Source organism: Lathamus discolor, chromosome Z (genome assembly GCF_037157495.1).
Source record: "Lathamus discolor isolate bLatDis1 chromosome Z, bLatDis1.hap1, whole genome shotgun sequence".
In the NCBI taxonomy this organism is placed as follows: domain Eukaryota; kingdom Metazoa; phylum Chordata; class Aves; order Psittaciformes; family Psittacidae; genus Lathamus; species Lathamus discolor.
Window position 1 is genome coordinate 27,685,001 of NC_088909.1, and position 16,086 is coordinate 27,701,086.

Sequence of the window (16,086 nt, forward strand, 5' to 3'; positions counted from 1 at the left end):
CTGATGAGACAGTGCGTGGTACAACCGCAGGCAGTCATTTTTCAGGTAATTTCTAGGGTACTGAACACCCGCCTCTTGCTTTTTCACCTAACGTGCAGCAGCAGGTCAGGCTTCCTGCTGTGTAGGGAGGGACCCCTGGCCATGCCTGGCCATTCCGGGCTGCTACCTTGCCAGTGGCGCTTCCAGCTCACCAGTGGAAGACCTAAATCTAAGACATCTTCTGCTGCCTGTCTGAGTGGCTGGAGAGTCTCCTGGGGAGGGTTGGCAGGATGGTCTTACTTGGGGCTGTGAGATGAGGGGCTGCTCCATGAGCGCTGCCTGTGCCTCGGATTTCACCTCCTGTCTGGACAGGGTGTCTGGAAGGACAAACTCAGCCTGAAGGGAGTGGGAAGAGGGGACACTCCTGTGCCCCTTGTGAGTGGGTGAACAGCCGGTGCTGTGAACCCCCAGCACCAGCGAGGCTTGCTACTTCTTAAGGGGGTGCTGTGGCCCCCCCAGCCCTTACACAGGGGTCAAGGAGGGCTGCAGATGGCTGTGACTGCAGAGGTGGGTGTGATGCAAGGGCTCGCTCCTATACCAGGACTGTTGGAGGAGTTGGGAGGTCAGCTGGAAGCAGTGATGGTGGTAGGTACATGGTGGTAGATGAATGCTCAGTGTGGCTGCTTGTGGGTCTGAGGACGAATGCTGGCACCATTTTGCCATGGGAAGAGGGAAGTGGCTCAAAAATCCCTGAAAACCCCACTATTTTTACCATGGGAGAAGTTACCGGAGGTGCGCTTCCAGTCTGCAGCAAGCTAGTGGGACCAAAAGTGGGAGGGACCCCAAGACGCCATTTCTCACACCTCCATCTTCTGAAGCTCTGCAGCAATACTGCCCAGCTGTAAGCTCTCCATCCAAGCAATGCTGGGCAGCGTAACGCTTCCAGGCACTCCAGTCCGCAGAAGCGGTTGCATGGTTTGGGGCTGTGCTGCTGCAGGCTGGTGAGATGGGCAGCGCTGCCTACAGGAGGACTCTGCCGCTGCACATCCCTCCATCTCTCTGTGGTGGGGTGACATGGATGAGCATGGGTTACCACTGCCCTAGCCCCCAGTGGGGTGTGCTGCATCCTGATAGTTGCATGCTTCTGAGTGAAATAGGTCAACGCCTCCACGCTTGAAGGGCCACACTCCTGGTTTGTTGACATTGTGCTTCCTGAGCATTAACTTAAGAGGTGAGGTCTGGTCCCACTTCCTCCTAAGTCAGTTCATCAGACCCCAGAAGGGAAGCAAACCGTGTTGTTTCAGCATCTGCTCTGGACTTAGTGTCTGTGGTTTGCAGGCAGGGTCTCAGTCTGGTCCTGCTTGGGTTTGTGTGAGGAGCGGTAGCCCCAAAATCCTGTTTTGGCAATGGCATTTGGACGTGCACCCCCTGCCCTGGCCCTTTGTGTGACCCAGCCTGCGGCACAGCTGGATGCTTCCTCCCAAACTACAAGTCGTCTGCTCCCTGTTTCTAGCCTGGAAGTCACATTCACACCCTGCCCATGGGGAGTGATGCATTGGTGTGCTGTGGGAAGATAGTCTGGATACGGTGTGGTTATGGCTTTCCTAGAGGAGTGCAGGTGAAATAAGACATCTATGCAGGGCTTTTCCTTCACTGCCTTTTCAGATTAGGGAGTGAAAAAACCCCATGGTGCCGTTGCACGTGCACATACCCAGTGGAAGGGGAAAGTGGGGTTGCAGATGTAGGACAACATGGAGTGGTGTGGGAAGGCTGAAGAACAATCTACATTGGTAGGTCCTTGAATGAAAAGGAGTTTTGGTTGCACCTGCAGGAAGGAGGAAGGCTGGGACCGTCACTGACATCCTCTGCAGAGGAGGGATGCTCAAGGGGCTGTCCTCCCCAGAGTGCAGAAGTCGGGCTGAAGCAGAGGTGTGGTTGCACGCATCTTCGAGGTAGTGGTGGTAGAGAAAAAGGGGCTGGGTGCATGAAGGTAAGGGAAATGTGAGGGCATTGAGAGTGTTGTAGGAGGAATAAGCTGAAAGGGCTGAGAAGCAGGACAAGTTTAATGAGAAAGTTAGGGGTGACCATAGGAGACAGCTTCCTGGGCAGCCTTCAGCCCAGAAGACCCTGACTTGCTGATCTATGAGCCAGGTGAAGGGACAGGGTGGCCAGCCACGATCAATGACAAAATGTATGTGACACGCTTACCTGCAAGAGGTTTGCATGGGGGATCCTTCAGGGTGACAGAGAATGCTCATGCCTCACACAAATTGCATGCACAGAAGAAATGTGTAGTAACACAGACCTGCTGATGTGGGGTTATCCTTGTAAATTAACTTCTGTTTGAGGGAGAACTGAGCATCAGAGACATAAACAAATATATCTGATCCAAGGTAGTGAGCTTGTGGCAAACACCAGAGTGTGTGCTGGCTTCTTGGACATGTCTGAGAAACTCTTTAAGTGGGAGAAAGATGTGTTCAGTCAGATCAGCTTCTGTTTTCTTAAAAACAACAACAACAACAAAAACAACAGAAAAGGAAAACCCGTAACTTTTTTATTTCGTCACTCAAAAAAATCACACAGTTCTGGGTTCTCCTATGTTGCTTAAGTTCTGCACAACTTCTGCATTGACTTAGTCTGCAGAAATACAGCAGGGATCAGCCTTGGCGTGTTGTTCTTCAGTTTATCTCTTTCTATTGCTGGTTTTCACTTGAAGTTGTCATCCTCTGGTTGTTATGGGCATGATTATGATCTCACAAATAAAGACTGAAACTTAGAGTACAAATAACAGCAAGGAAGGGAGAACTTTGAAAGGAAACTTCCCACTTCCATGTGAATGATCTCGACGATAAGAAATAGTTAAAAAAGGCAAATGGAGGTAATTTTTCTGCAGAGTACATATAAGTCCTTCTGGATGTGTGAATCAGCCTCACCTGCTGTAGACTGCCATGGCTACATGGACTTCTACTGGTTTATGGGACAGAAACAATCTGACTTCTGAGGATCTGCACTTATTTCCTATAACTTTTCCTATAGCTTTAATGAGATTAAGAAGTTCCCGTGAGATGAGAAAGCATCCTTACAACAGTCAGGTGATTTATTTTCAAATAATTTGGATTTAGAAACAGTTGGCTAAAAGTCCTTCCCCTAAGCAGACACTTTTATTTATGTGCATTTTATTTCTTGTGAGATGATGAGACACAGCATTCCCAAGAGAAGAGGAAAAATGGGATGCCCCGTTCCCACCTGCTCATCAGCATGTGTCTCTTCAGGTGACGCCACTGAAATATGGGTTAACTGGCACTGGCATGAGCATTTTCCTCTAACAAGCAAGTAACTTGCACTCCACAGTTACAGCCCCCAGTTACTCTACAAAATTTCTTTTCTAAGGAAAGCCTTGCTACATATTGATCAGTTTGGCTTTGGTCTGATAAAGAAAGCCCATTTTGCTGTTCTCCAAGAACGTCGGTGATAAGCACAGACACACTTAGTGAGCATTTTGAAGGCTTAACAGCCCTGTGTAAATGGGTATTGCTTTAAAAACTGACTGAACAAAGGATTTTTGAGTTGCATTGCATCTACTTTTTGTCATACAGGCAAGAGTTCCTGAATAGTACATTTATCATCACTAAAATGCCTTTTGTTTCTTTTTCCAGGCAACTGAATATTCAGCCATGGCATCATTAGCTGGTGGATTAGATGACATGAAAGCCAATATAACCAGCCCTACTTCTGCAGATCTGGGAGCAAACGTTCCTGGGCCTCAGTCATACCCTATCGTCACAGGTAAGCGATTTCCCAACACCAGTGATGTGGAGTGTGTGCACATTGCATGGTGGTGCCCTTCATGGGGTAGTTATGTCAGATGTGGAGACGTTTGCTGAGAAGTCTCTTTTAAAGTGTGATTTCATAGCAGCTCTGTTGAAAGTCAGGTGCATGGTTTGTATGAATCGGTACTTTTCACTGGGAGCCAACAGATGAAGCATCCATCCGTCTTGTCTAGGAAGAGATGTACACCTCCACCCCAAACCTGCATGCTGAAAAGCAGAATGCTTGCCTCCGCTGTTGGGCTTTGTTGCTCATTTTTCATAAAGGTGCCTGGTATATTTGACTGGTTAGGGTTTTTGTGGCAGTTCAAACTAGCCTGAATTTTAAATGCTTTTGATTCCTTCAAATGCTTGTGTTTTATACCATGTTTGGAATTGCAGTTGTGCACTAAGGCTGAGTATTTAAATGAAAAGCAAAATTGTTTGTTCAGGGAATAGCAGCATCATCTGCTAAATGCTAAATACATTTATTTAGCAGGCATAGGGTGAAAGTTAAGGAACAGATAGAACAGATAGAATTTGATAAATGCTTTGGTCACCTAGTTATTTGGGACTGGCCATATTGTTTGGAAGGAAACTGCCCAAATGGTAAGAAAATGATGAAATTGTATCCCGAATGAATTGTAGGAATTAAAAAAAAAAAAGGATTTTGAAATTTAAGCTCTATGTTTCATGTGCATGTTACCTCTGTATGTTACTTCTGTCCTTGTGCCTAATCTGTGCAGATTTCAGTATTGGATTTTCTCTGTTTTGCCAAAGAATGGATTTACTTCTTCATTTTGTTGTTGAAGGGAAGGTGACGCTGTTTTTAGTATAGTATTATTGTATCTTAAAAATGCTACAATCTCATCTAGCGGGAGAGCAGTTTTGAAAACTAATGTCACAAAATTCTATTAACCCAATATGGCATCAGTCTTCGGCGCTTCTTGCCAAAAGTATAGGAATATTCTAAAGCAGTTAGAGGATTCCTTAAGGAAATCCGTGTTTACCTTGATGTGGAAGGGGAGGGACTTGTTGAAATAACTCGTACTGAGTGGGTGGTTCGGGCATTGGACTCATAGGTAAGGAAGGTGTCTAGGGATGGGTGGATGGACAGAAAGGGATTTCTGGACATGGGTGTCTTATAACAGGTAGGGAAATAGAGCATGGATAGATAGAGAATCGTAGAGTAGAGGGAATCTGAAACTAATATGAAAGAAGGAACATGAATCATCATGTTTGGGGTAATAAGCCACCTCTACAGTGTATGAAAGTTAGAAAGAAATGTCTTCTAAGGCAAATTATTCTGTAATTGTTTGCTGCAGAAATTTCTTCATCTTAAAAGCCTGAAGTCCTGCTTATTACAAAATACATGAGCTGCTTTGGCACATCATTGGTGTCCTGTTGCCCTTGTTGATCTTCTGGGTGGTTGTCTCTTGCTTGCCCAAGTCTGTGTCCCTGTGACAAACCTGATGCCCCGTCAGAGGTGTCTGTGCTCTGCTAGTGAGGACAGCCCAGCATCACCTTGGACTGCGCAAGCGGGTGCTGTAGGCATCGCTGTCTCTCTTCTGTCTTCTTCTAGGAAGTGCCTATCCAAGTTCTGCACCTAGCCAAGTGAAGCTCAGCTTAGAGCTCTTGTTTTGATTTGATACTTCAGCAGCATACATTCTTTTACGCTGGTTTAAGTAATTCTCGTGCTTCACATGTTACTACTTCCTTAGAGTATGGTGAGCTGACTGATGGTGTTTGTTAGAGCAAAACTGACCACAGAAGTGATGCTGCAGAGCTCAATACAGATTTTGTGTAGGTTTTCCCTGTGATGTTAGCTACACTTGAGCAGAAGTTTCAAATGTTAGATTTATTAGTTCTCATAAAAATGGGGAGCAGGCTTTATGAGTATCAAGTCTAGAAAAAAATCCTGCCATTGGTCTTAAATGTGACATGGTGAGAGCTGTAACAGAACACATTTTTCAAATCACTATTTATATCTTTGATATTGTGTAGAGTTTTCTAACGCCTGCATTCATAAAACTTAGATTTACACGAGTATATTGGCTTAATAAAAATGGCATGCTTTTAAAACCTTCTAAAACCTGTACCTTTTGATATATTTTTGGTGGAGAATGTCTGTTATCCTCCTTTTTCCTTTCGTTACACCTACAGTAGCTGTTTTGTGCTGTTTGTGCTCTGGGTGTAACCAGAAGCCTCTGGCAGCATCTGGGCCCTGTAGTGCTGGGCGTATACTGTATGTCGAAGTTGTGCTCTTTGCCCTGAGGCCTTCCTTACGAGAGTCAACTGGATGTGAAGGCTTTTGGGAGCAGGAAGATTTAAGCAGCAAGCCGTACTTTGTAATGTGCAAAGCATGTAAGTTGCAGCACACTTGGTGGTGCATTTCTTACCACAGGTCTGGACAAACTTGTCCATTTTCTCCCCAGAATTAACCCATTTTTTTCAGTCTTGGCTTTCTCTGCAGCCCGTTTCCTTGGTGGGGCAGGGGATTCATTTATTGACATTTTTTCCCATGTAAAGAAAAGCTGCATGTTGCTATGGGCTTTTCATCTGTTGCAGATGAAAGGGAATCTGTTGCAGATATTAGTGAAAATCAGGAGGAACGGAGCAGTGATACATAGGTGTGGTTGTGAGTGTGAGGTCAAATAGATGTTTGTTAACACATCATGTACTCTCCCTTCTGGGAACTTTGTTGTCTGTGGTCTGACCAAAGTTACGATAAAATTCAGCAGTTAGGTGTTCATAAGCTGGGGTTGGGTTGGGTGTGTGTGGGTAGGTGAGAGATAAGGCAGGCAACCCCTGGAAGATTGTTAGCTTTGTATAATCCCTCTTTGCTGGCCTGACACTGACTCATGAGAGGAGTCCTGTGAGCACCAGTTCCTGGAACCTAGCCCCTTGTCCACCAGGCAAGAGCCTGAGACTTGGAGATCATGATGGCATTTCTGCAAACTGCTCCCTGTTAGAGGAGGAATGGCTAACCTGAACTCCAGTTTTTTCTTGAGATTCAGGAAGTTGGGTTGCTTTTAATTGCTACATCCTTTTCTGCATGTTTTCACTCTTTCTTGCTCCAGACAGGCTGTCCTGTGGTGTATCAAGCAAACTCAAAGCAGGAAACTGAAAGCTTTGGGGCACAACTTGATTCAGTCATGCTAGATAGTGTATTTGCAGCTGTGAAAGTGATAGGTGGCTGGTTAAAGGTCCACAAAATGCCCAAAGTCTGTGTCTGGTGGTGCTAATAGCTTGAGAGGTTGATCTTACTTTTCAACTGTCCAGATTATAAGCACTTCTGTAACAGCTTCACTGTCATGATACCAAGAGCTGCTAGAATGTGAGTTGTAGTATCCAGAACAGTCTGTTGATGGGACATGCTGTTTGTAGAAGGAGCTCTTCTGGTGTGTGGAAGCAGAGCTGTGAATGTGTGATTGCCTGATGCTTCCACACTGAGTGGGGCTATTGGTGGGTATAGGGCTAAAAAGCCACATTTTTGTGGATAAAGAACTTGAAATATGACGTATTTTGATCCGGGATCAAAATTTTTGATTTTTGATCCGGGAACACTTATGTCCTTTAGGTAGCTGGTGTCTGCCATTCAAGCTTAATCAATTTTTGTGAGCAAGTCTGGAGATTTTCTGGGGTGCTGTATGTGAAGAGACTTAAGTCTAGTTTGTCTTGTCAGTCTGTAAGACAGATTGTAGACAAAGTTAATGCAAATAAAGCTGAGAATGGATGTTTTAAGTAACTTATCACAGTCTTCCATTGTTCTTTTTGCCTGGCTGTAGTGTGAGCAGCAAAAGAATGTTTAGTGTTGAGATGCAAAAGATCCTCTGTGCAGTTGTTGGTAGAAAATGTAAAATTTCTACTTCTTAGCAAGCTCATAGATCAAAGTATTTGGGATATTTCATGAAGATGAAAGACTAATTGGCATTTGTGCCACTACTTGCTGACAGAACATGTCTAAGGAAAAATTTAGTGACAATTCTCAGTACTGCTTCATCCACTAACTCTATTGTGTTATGGACCACCAGCCAAACCTTTGATTAGAGAACCACTCAATTTCTCTTCATCCTTTTTAAATGCCACATTAAATATGAAGTCTAAAACAAACCATCCTTCTCTTACTGTTTGCTGCCATGGTCCATAAGTGCTCTCTCCATTTACAAGCCAATGACATGTGCCCAGCTCATTAATGCTATAGTCAGCAGTTTCCAAGCAGCCTGTGATTGTTACTAATTACCTGCAGATGCATTTTCTCTGCTCTGGCTTGCTCATTTCAGCATGGTCGGTATCACTTTGGGAGGACAAAGTCGTGCTAACCTGACACCTTCGCTTGGCAGATTGACAGACCTGCAGGCAGCTCTGGCTGCAAAGTCAGTTTGCATTAGCAAAGCCAGAAGCTACTGTTGGCCAGCCTCGCTCTGTGGCCAGGGAAGCGTGTTTCTCTGTAGTGGCAACATTGTGAACTCTGTATGGCTCGTTAAAAGAAGCAGCACAGAGCAAAACCTTGGCAGTGGACTTCTTTCATGTTCCACACTACCAGCAGATGTTGGAGTTGAGGAGCCTGGTCTTCTCCTATGCTGGGACATCTCCATCACCCTTTGCTTGCCTGCTCTTCCTTATCAATGCCAGGGCGCTCTCCAGTGTGGTGGCTTCCGGCCTGATTAGCACATCCCATTGCAGCTGTGCTGATGTGCAGGTTGCAGTGCATTTTGCAGCTTGCACACCCATGGAGGGAGAGGCTGAGATTCTGCCAAATACAGACAGGTTGTTCCTTGTAGCCACACCACACAAGGAATATAACTATATGTGCTCCTTCGTGGGATCTGCCTTGGAGACAATGGCCCTATAAAGTCAAATGCATTGGCTTTCCTGTATGTTTCATATGCACATCAAAAGGCGAGAAGAAACAGAATAAAACCAAGAGCATCTGGAGGTATGGGGAAGGAGAGACATTCCCAAGGGCTATACTCTCAGTTACCTGGCTTGCATTGCTGGACTAAGTCACACGACATAATAATCTGGGACTGAACCGAATGTAGAGCAACTGGGGCAAATGCTGAGCAGACTCCTCCACTCCTGGAATTATCAGCTTGACTTTTTCCTTAGTGTGGATGCATCCAGCACCTTAGGTGTAGTACAGTTTTCTAGAATATTACTCATAGGTGGCACAGGCCTGTGGTTAATGCAGGTAACAGGGGTACGTTTAACCTTCCATAAACCTGCGTATTTTGTAAAATTTTTTTGTAGTTAGGAAAATGCTAAGATGGGATAAATGCATGTCAAAAAATGAGCTATTTCTCTCTGCTGTTCACTGCAACATATAGTCCTCATCTGGCCTCCCAGCATTTTTTTGCTTAGGAGTGCTCAGTTGTATAGCAAAAGTCTTTCCTGAATCTTTATCCTGCTCCGTTCATTGCATCATGCTGTGACTGCAATTTATGAGCCAGTGTTTCTCCAGGTTTGGCTGAATGGCAGATGTTGTTGGTCATTTTGGAAGCTAGGCACAACGAAGTGGCACTGCAGTGACAGGAGACTTTGCTAAAAATGGATGGTCCCATAGGAGTTTGGTGTTGCAGTCAATGTGGAGATGCTAGTGCCTTCCAAAGAAGGAAGAGAGCCACTCCTCTAAAATCCCAGGCCAAGTTTACACTCTTGCCAAGTTTAAACACTGGTAATACTGCATTTAGATCAGTGCAATCCAAAAGGGCTTCCTGGTTTTTTAACAAGAAAACAAGTGGCACGTAGAATGCAGATCACTTCCCAAAGAACAGCAGAGATACTTCTCAGCCTATGGATGGAGGATACATACGAGCAACCTCAAACACCAGCCTCTGGGTGGAGGAGTCTGGAGACACCTTCCTCTCTGCACAGGCTGGAGCTTAGGCATTGAATTTGGGCTAGACATCTACTTTTTGCATCACCCAAGTTAGGGAGTCTTGTAACACTTGGTCATCATACTCATGATCAAGGGGTGCTTTGAGCTTTGATCTCCAGCTGGCTCCTCATTAGGGAGGATCAAGCCCTTTTTGAGCTAGTGCTGAGGAGGGATCCTATGCAAGTGACAGGGCTGGAGTGCACCTAACAGAAAGCCAGAGTGGGAGCAGCTAGGAAATGGAGCAGAAAGATGCAGAGAAGGGGGCCAGAAACTTTGTATGCATGCTTATAAGTGGTATGGTGTGCCCTTCTAGAGACGAAAGTGTTTGCACTTGGGAAGGGGAGGCTTGCAGAGGGAGCCTTCCCTGTTTGCATCAGTACTTGTTGGAGGGTGAGCAAAGCAAATTCTTCAGTGATGCCCAGTAATGGGGCAGGAGGCCACATGCATAGACTGAAACACAGGAAACTCCTATTGCACATGAGAAGAAATCTTTCTGCCGTGAGGCTGGTCAAAGGCTGGCACAGGCTGCTCAGAGAGGAAGTAGAGTGTCCATCATTGGAGATGTTCAAACCCAATTTGACATGGTCTTGGGCAGCCTTCTTGAAGTGACCCTGCTCCAAGCAAGATTGTTGGACAAGATGAACTCCAGAGCTGCTTTCTAACCTTGGCTGATTTCCATTTCTGTGGTAGGCAGAGTGCTTCCACATTGCTGGGTAGGACCTTGGTGTTTGCTTTGGTGGGATTGTGCCCAGGACAGTCTGCAGTCTTGGAGCCAGGACTACCAGTACCTTCTGAGGGTCTGCTTGTACTGGGATGTGCCTGGGAGTGAAGTAGGTAGGTGAGGAAGCTTTCTCATCCATTTGTTTTGCTCTGTTTGTACATGTGTTTAAAGGAACATTCTTTAGATATCAAAAAACATGGATGTTTTGCTTTCACATATTTCATTTGTTTTTCTTTTTTTCTATTCTTCCTCATCCTTGGCTCTCTATCCGTCCATCAAGGATACCAGCTTTCACAGACTTTCCCTGGGATTCTTGACCAGACTGAAGCTCTCCAATGAATACCATAAGGGCTATGTCCCACTGGAAATGGCTGGGAGAGTGTCAGGAGAAGAGGGGCCATTGAGGTAGTGTAAGCAGCTTGGAATCTGGCCTGTTCCTTTTTAAGACTTTGGAAATTAGGTATCTTAGGCGTACACTGGAGAAATCAAAAGTTCAGTCTGAGTAAGAAGCTGCAGGAGTGGTGTGTGGTGAGGTGTGTTTATCTAGGTAGAGTACTTAAACAGTATGTGATCTGAGACAGCCAAGTACTTTTTGTGTCCCACTGAAACAATGAGACACTTAGAAGCAAAAATAAAGGTCCCAATGCATGCCTTTGAGGAATACGTAGTGAAATAGGACTTTTCACTTTCTTGCACACCTGATGTTCATAGTGAAGACAACTGTTATTTTAGAGATGCAAAAATATGGTACAGAGTCAATATTTTATTGATGTGAAGTCCAGACATGCCTTAGTAATGTTGGGAAATGCATTGTGAAATCTGCTCTTGGTGATTGTGGGGGAAAAAGAGGATATTTATTTTAATTTGTCTATTGCTGTATTAAAAAAAAAAAAAAAAAAATCCCCCCCCACCCCAATCTTCCATCTACTTAATTCTGCTGTTGTAGTTTATTGATGTGAATTTAGGTCTAAATCTGTGTCTTGCTGACCAAGATGAAAGAACCTGGTTTCGTTAGGAAACACTGTTTGTTCCTCAAATGTATTTGCTACTTTGCATTTTGGGAGTGATGTAGCAGTGGATTCCTTTAACTGATTTATCACCATTTAGGAGGTCAGTGGCTTGTCACCTCTGTAGTGAAGTCTCCTGTAGTAAGGAGAAGGCATCTGCCGAAGGTGACTTATCCCATGCATTTTTAGATATCAAATTAAATATCCTCATCAGAGGGTGCCTGTTTCTTTCAAGTGACTACTGAGGGAATGAGGAACACTTAGCTTACGCTAGCCCTGCATGGGTGGCATGGTTCTGCCCCACAGACAGGAGGGAGGATTCCTGGGGGGAACCATTGCAGTTGATGTTTTCTGAAATATTGCCAAGTGGCAGTTTTACTGCTGTGTTTCAACGAGTGAAATGAAAGTATTTTGAATATTTTAACTTACAATTTAAAAATATTTGCAATTTTTTAATGGAAAGTAATTTCAAAGCGAACAATTTATATGTTCCACTGCAACTCTTTGACATAAAAAGAGCAATGCAACATTTTTGCAATCCCTTCTTCCCTTTTTCTTTCCCCCTAAAATCAATAGTTTTGAAGAAAGTAAAGAAAAGGTTTGATTTTGTTGAAATTGCTTTTTCTTCTGGAAAAATGCCTTGATAATTTTTTTTGTTGGCTAATTGCAATAGGAATAATAAAAAGTCTTCTTTTGAGGCCATTATGTTTTGGTCACATAATCTGTCTCTAAATGAAAATGTTGATCAGTGTTTAAACATCATCACCAAATTACATTTTAATTTCTGTGGGACTGTTTTGAAGTGCAAATTTGTGTTGGTAGATGGCTGGTTTCTAGTACAGCATAATGTTGGATTTACAGCTAAGTGTCTACATTTAATAGATAAAAGTGCAGATGCATTTTCCAATAATCTATTCGTCATTCCCAATAGGGCCTGTCATGTTAAAGACTTGAAAAAAGACCACATAAACTCCCATGGAAAGACAGCCAATCTGAAAAACAAAAGTGTCATTTTTAATGACAGGACAGAGTCTGACTGAAACCCTGTTGAATTTTTCAATTTTTATGAATTCTTATCTTGCCATTAAGAAAGAACAAGCACATTTGAGAAAGCAAATGAGGCCACTTGTACCCTACTAAGACCTAGGCTATTAACTGTCTCTTTTGATGATGTACAGCCTCACTCTGTTGGGAGTTTGTGGATTTAAATGTAGAATTTAACTATGGTAAACATGTTTTGGTGCAAAGCATGTATAATAACAATTTGCATTTACATAGCATCTTTTACTTAAGGATTCTGCAATTTCTAATTTATTAACTCTGTTTCCCCCTGCCCCTGGTACCGCTGTGGTGTGGATAATAAATACAATTTCAAATCGAGCAGCCATGGTAGGAGGATTAAGACAAGAGGGTTCTGGTGCCCCTGCACTAGTCCTGATTGCAGTGGGGCTGGGGCTCTATCTGGAAACATGCTGAGCTGCCTTGTCTCATGCTCACCCTGGTCCAAAATGCCCTGGAGAAGAATGGGAATCAAACTGGCTCCTCACAGGTGGGAGGAAAATAGGAAAATACCCACCACCCACAGCGCCTTCTGCTGGTGTTTGGGTCTTGGTGTGAGGACCCCAGGGCTTCAGGTGCAGAGAGCTGGCAGGGCAGCTTGCCACCTTGCTGCTTTAGGGCATCAAAGGACAATACAGTCCACAGACAGCATTTTTCACTGCTAGAGAACTGCTGTAAATCTGTCATAGATCTCCAAATTGGAAATAAAAAAATGGCAAACATTCAAGTTAGCATAAATGCTTCACTAAATTGATTTTTTTGGAGTGCAAAAATAGTGAAACATTTCAGAATGTCTGTGCAAGCCAGAAAAATGATATTTCCAGGTGGGTAGAGGGATGTGTTGGCATCTGCATGTATGCATGGTGCAAAAATAAAGTCTAGTGTTAGTCTGCGTCAGGCCACAGATACCATTTCTAGGGTGAAGTAATTGTTTTGGTTGAAGTGGTTGAAGATACCTCCAAACTTGCTATACCACCAGTGACAGGTGGTCTTAGTTGGCCAAATATGTTACTTCTTTTCTGATACCTGATCAGTTATGAGATTCTGTGTATTTACACAGGGGAGAGGGAGTTGTCAGACAGGCAGTTTGGGAAGTGAGTAGAGAGAATGGTAAACCAAAGACAATTCAAGGACTGTGCTCACCACTGGGTGATGGAGAGCATGCCAGGAAGATGCTTGCTGTCTGCCGTCAGCTTGTGCTGCCATAGCATCACTTTGGAATGGGAACATGCCTTTTTGTTTTTAATCTTGGAGAAATCTAGGAGAAACTTAGGAGGACTCGAGAAAGAAAAGCTGCAAAATGTGAAGTGTTCGAAGTTGCATTGGCAAGTGATGCTGCCTCCAGGTGTTGAGCAGTGTTGGTGTTCCCAAAGGCTTAGCTCTGAAGAGCGCTGTGGTCCTCAGGGGGATTGGCTCTCCAGCTACATGCCATGGTGTCCAGGAGGTCAGTGGAGATGGCTTTGGCACAGAACAAGGATCTTGGGTGAGCTGATAGAACTCTGGCAGCTCCATGCCACTGACACTCCTTACTCTTTCCTATTGGGAAGAGGCAGAAGTGCTTATTGCTGGCCCAAGGGAGAGAAAGCCAAAGGATTCAGATATCGCACCACATTCTGGGAGAAGGGCAGCATCTTGTGTTGCAGAGTAGGAAGGAAAACTCTTCCTTATTTTCTCTACTGTCTTCTTTGAAAGAACTCTTAATGTAGTTCTGGCCCTGAAAAGCACTGTGTATCTATGAATAGAGATTTTATAAATCCACTTTGGGTTTTTTTGTAATGGACTGTGGTTTCTCTAGGACTTCATATTACATCAGGGAAAAAATGTGTGAATGTCAGGTTTTGATGCCATTTCTCATAAAAATATTGAACTGCAATAATAAAAAAAAAAATTAAAAAAAAAAAAGAAAATGCAAAAAGCAAAATGCAGTGGTAAAAATGAAATGTCACTGGCATTTCTTCGAAATGCAAGTTGCCTAGTTTTGAGCTTCCTGATGAAACTGGCACATCTCCCAGCAATGAGGAATACTGGTTGTGGAAATCCCACGAGAATCAGCAGGGACAGGGACTGCCAATACTGCCGTAGACTTGACACATGGCTTGGGATTTTTATAAAGGTGTGGCTGAAAAGTGAATTCAGTGAGGGCAGGAAAGGATTACGGGGATACCACTGGAGTTTTCCTTCTTTTCATTGTACGTTCTTTGCTGCAATCTAAATTCCTCGAGCTTATCCTTGTGATGACACTGTAACTTTTTTGAGCAGTAGCTCTTCAAAAAAAAAAAAAGGCTTGTGCATAAACAATATCCCTCTAAAGAGGGGATGTTTGTGTGTAATCCCCTCTCCGGTGGGTATATTTTCTGGCAGTTGTGGGTTCAAACATGGTAGCTTCCTCACAGGTGAGGAAAAACTCGTCTTGGACCATTGAGGCTTGGGGATCTGCAGGAGGATGGAGAGTTTGGAAGAGCGTGGTGGAAGGCAGCAGATACTGCTGCAGTAATTGGAAAGTCCATTAAGAGGTGTGAAATATTGTGAAAGGTGGATGAGACACCCTATGTCAGCAAATCTGTTTTTCTGTTAATAAACAGAAGGCTTGCTTTTGCTCCTTCTGTCTTTGTTAATATTGTAATAAAGATGGAGAATGAACACAGGCTGTTCTCAGGCACTGATGTGCTCATGAATGGGTGTAGTAGGTGTACACTGCCAAGCAGGATCATGTCCTGTGCTTCCTGAACTGCCTACACTAGTCAGTAGAGGCAAACCTAAACTTGTCCTGGTTCAGCTTAGTCCCGTGTTGGCACAGAGATAGCCAACCTGGTGGGATACACACTGAATCAGAACAAAATGTGACTGGATCTTGCCTATTCAGGACTTCAACCAGCTGAGCCCAGGTGACAGAGCCTCAGTGGGACCCTGTGCTGTCTGGAGAGCCTGTGGCTCCTGGAAATGGACCCATCAGCTATTCCTGGTCAGTACATGGTCAGCAGTAGTGCCTGTCCATGTGCTTTGCCCTTTGGGGTGGTGCAGAGCCGGTGCTCTGGTGCATCAAGTCACCCAGAGGTTCATAGACTTCATGGTTGCCTCCATGCTTCCCTCTGCAAGACCCTTCCTTCAGACCTTTATTGAAGTGTTCTCTTTGTGTGGTGGCCACTCCAAGGTCTCATAGCTGCAACATAGAATCATAGACTGGTTTGGGCTGGAAGGGACCTTAAAGCTCATCTAGTTCCAACCCCCCTGCCATGGGCAGGTACACTTTCCACTAGACCCTCGAAGCTGTGTCCAGCCTGGACTTCACAGAATCGTTAGGGTTAGAAGGGACTTCTGGAGATCATCCAGTCCAGCTCCCTGCCAAGGCAGTGCCACCTATAGCAGGTGACACAGCAACACATCCAGGCAGGTTTTGAATGTCTTCAGACAGGGAGACTCCATAATGCTCCTGGGCAGCCTGTTACAGGGCTCTGCCACCCTCAATGTAAAGAAGTTCTTCCTCATGTTGGTGAAACTTCCTGTGTTTCAGTTTATGGCCACTGCTTCTCATTCTGTGCACCACTGAAAAGAGTGGCACCATCCTTCTAGTACCCACCTTTGAGATACTGATCTGCATTAATGAAATCCCCTCTCAGTTTGCTCTTCTCTAGA

At 44.4% G+C, this 16,086-nt stretch overlaps 1 protein-coding gene across 13 annotated transcripts in view; it reads left to right on the forward strand.

Annotated features, from left to right (window-relative positions):
- The window catches only part of PAX5 (paired box 5), a 142,398-nt gene that overhangs the window by 69,510 nt on the left and 56,802 nt on the right, over positions 1 to 16,086 (forward strand). For 10 of the 13 annotated variants that reach the window (XR_010608851.1, XM_065663446.1, XM_065663449.1 and 7 more), the window contains exons 7-8: positions 1 to 45; positions 3,636 to 3,765. The exon at positions 1 to 45 is cut by the window's left edge and continues 12 nt beyond it. Coding sequence is in view for 12 of the 13 variants with exons in the window: in XM_065663446.1 (XP_065519518.1) it covers positions 1 to 45; positions 3,636 to 3,765 (175 nt within the window). In the remaining variant the exon portion in view is untranslated. The remainder of the gene's footprint in view (positions 46 to 3,635; positions 3,766 to 16,086) is intronic. The other 3 variants (XM_065663448.1, XM_065663455.1, XM_065663457.1) reach the window with 1 other exon arrangement.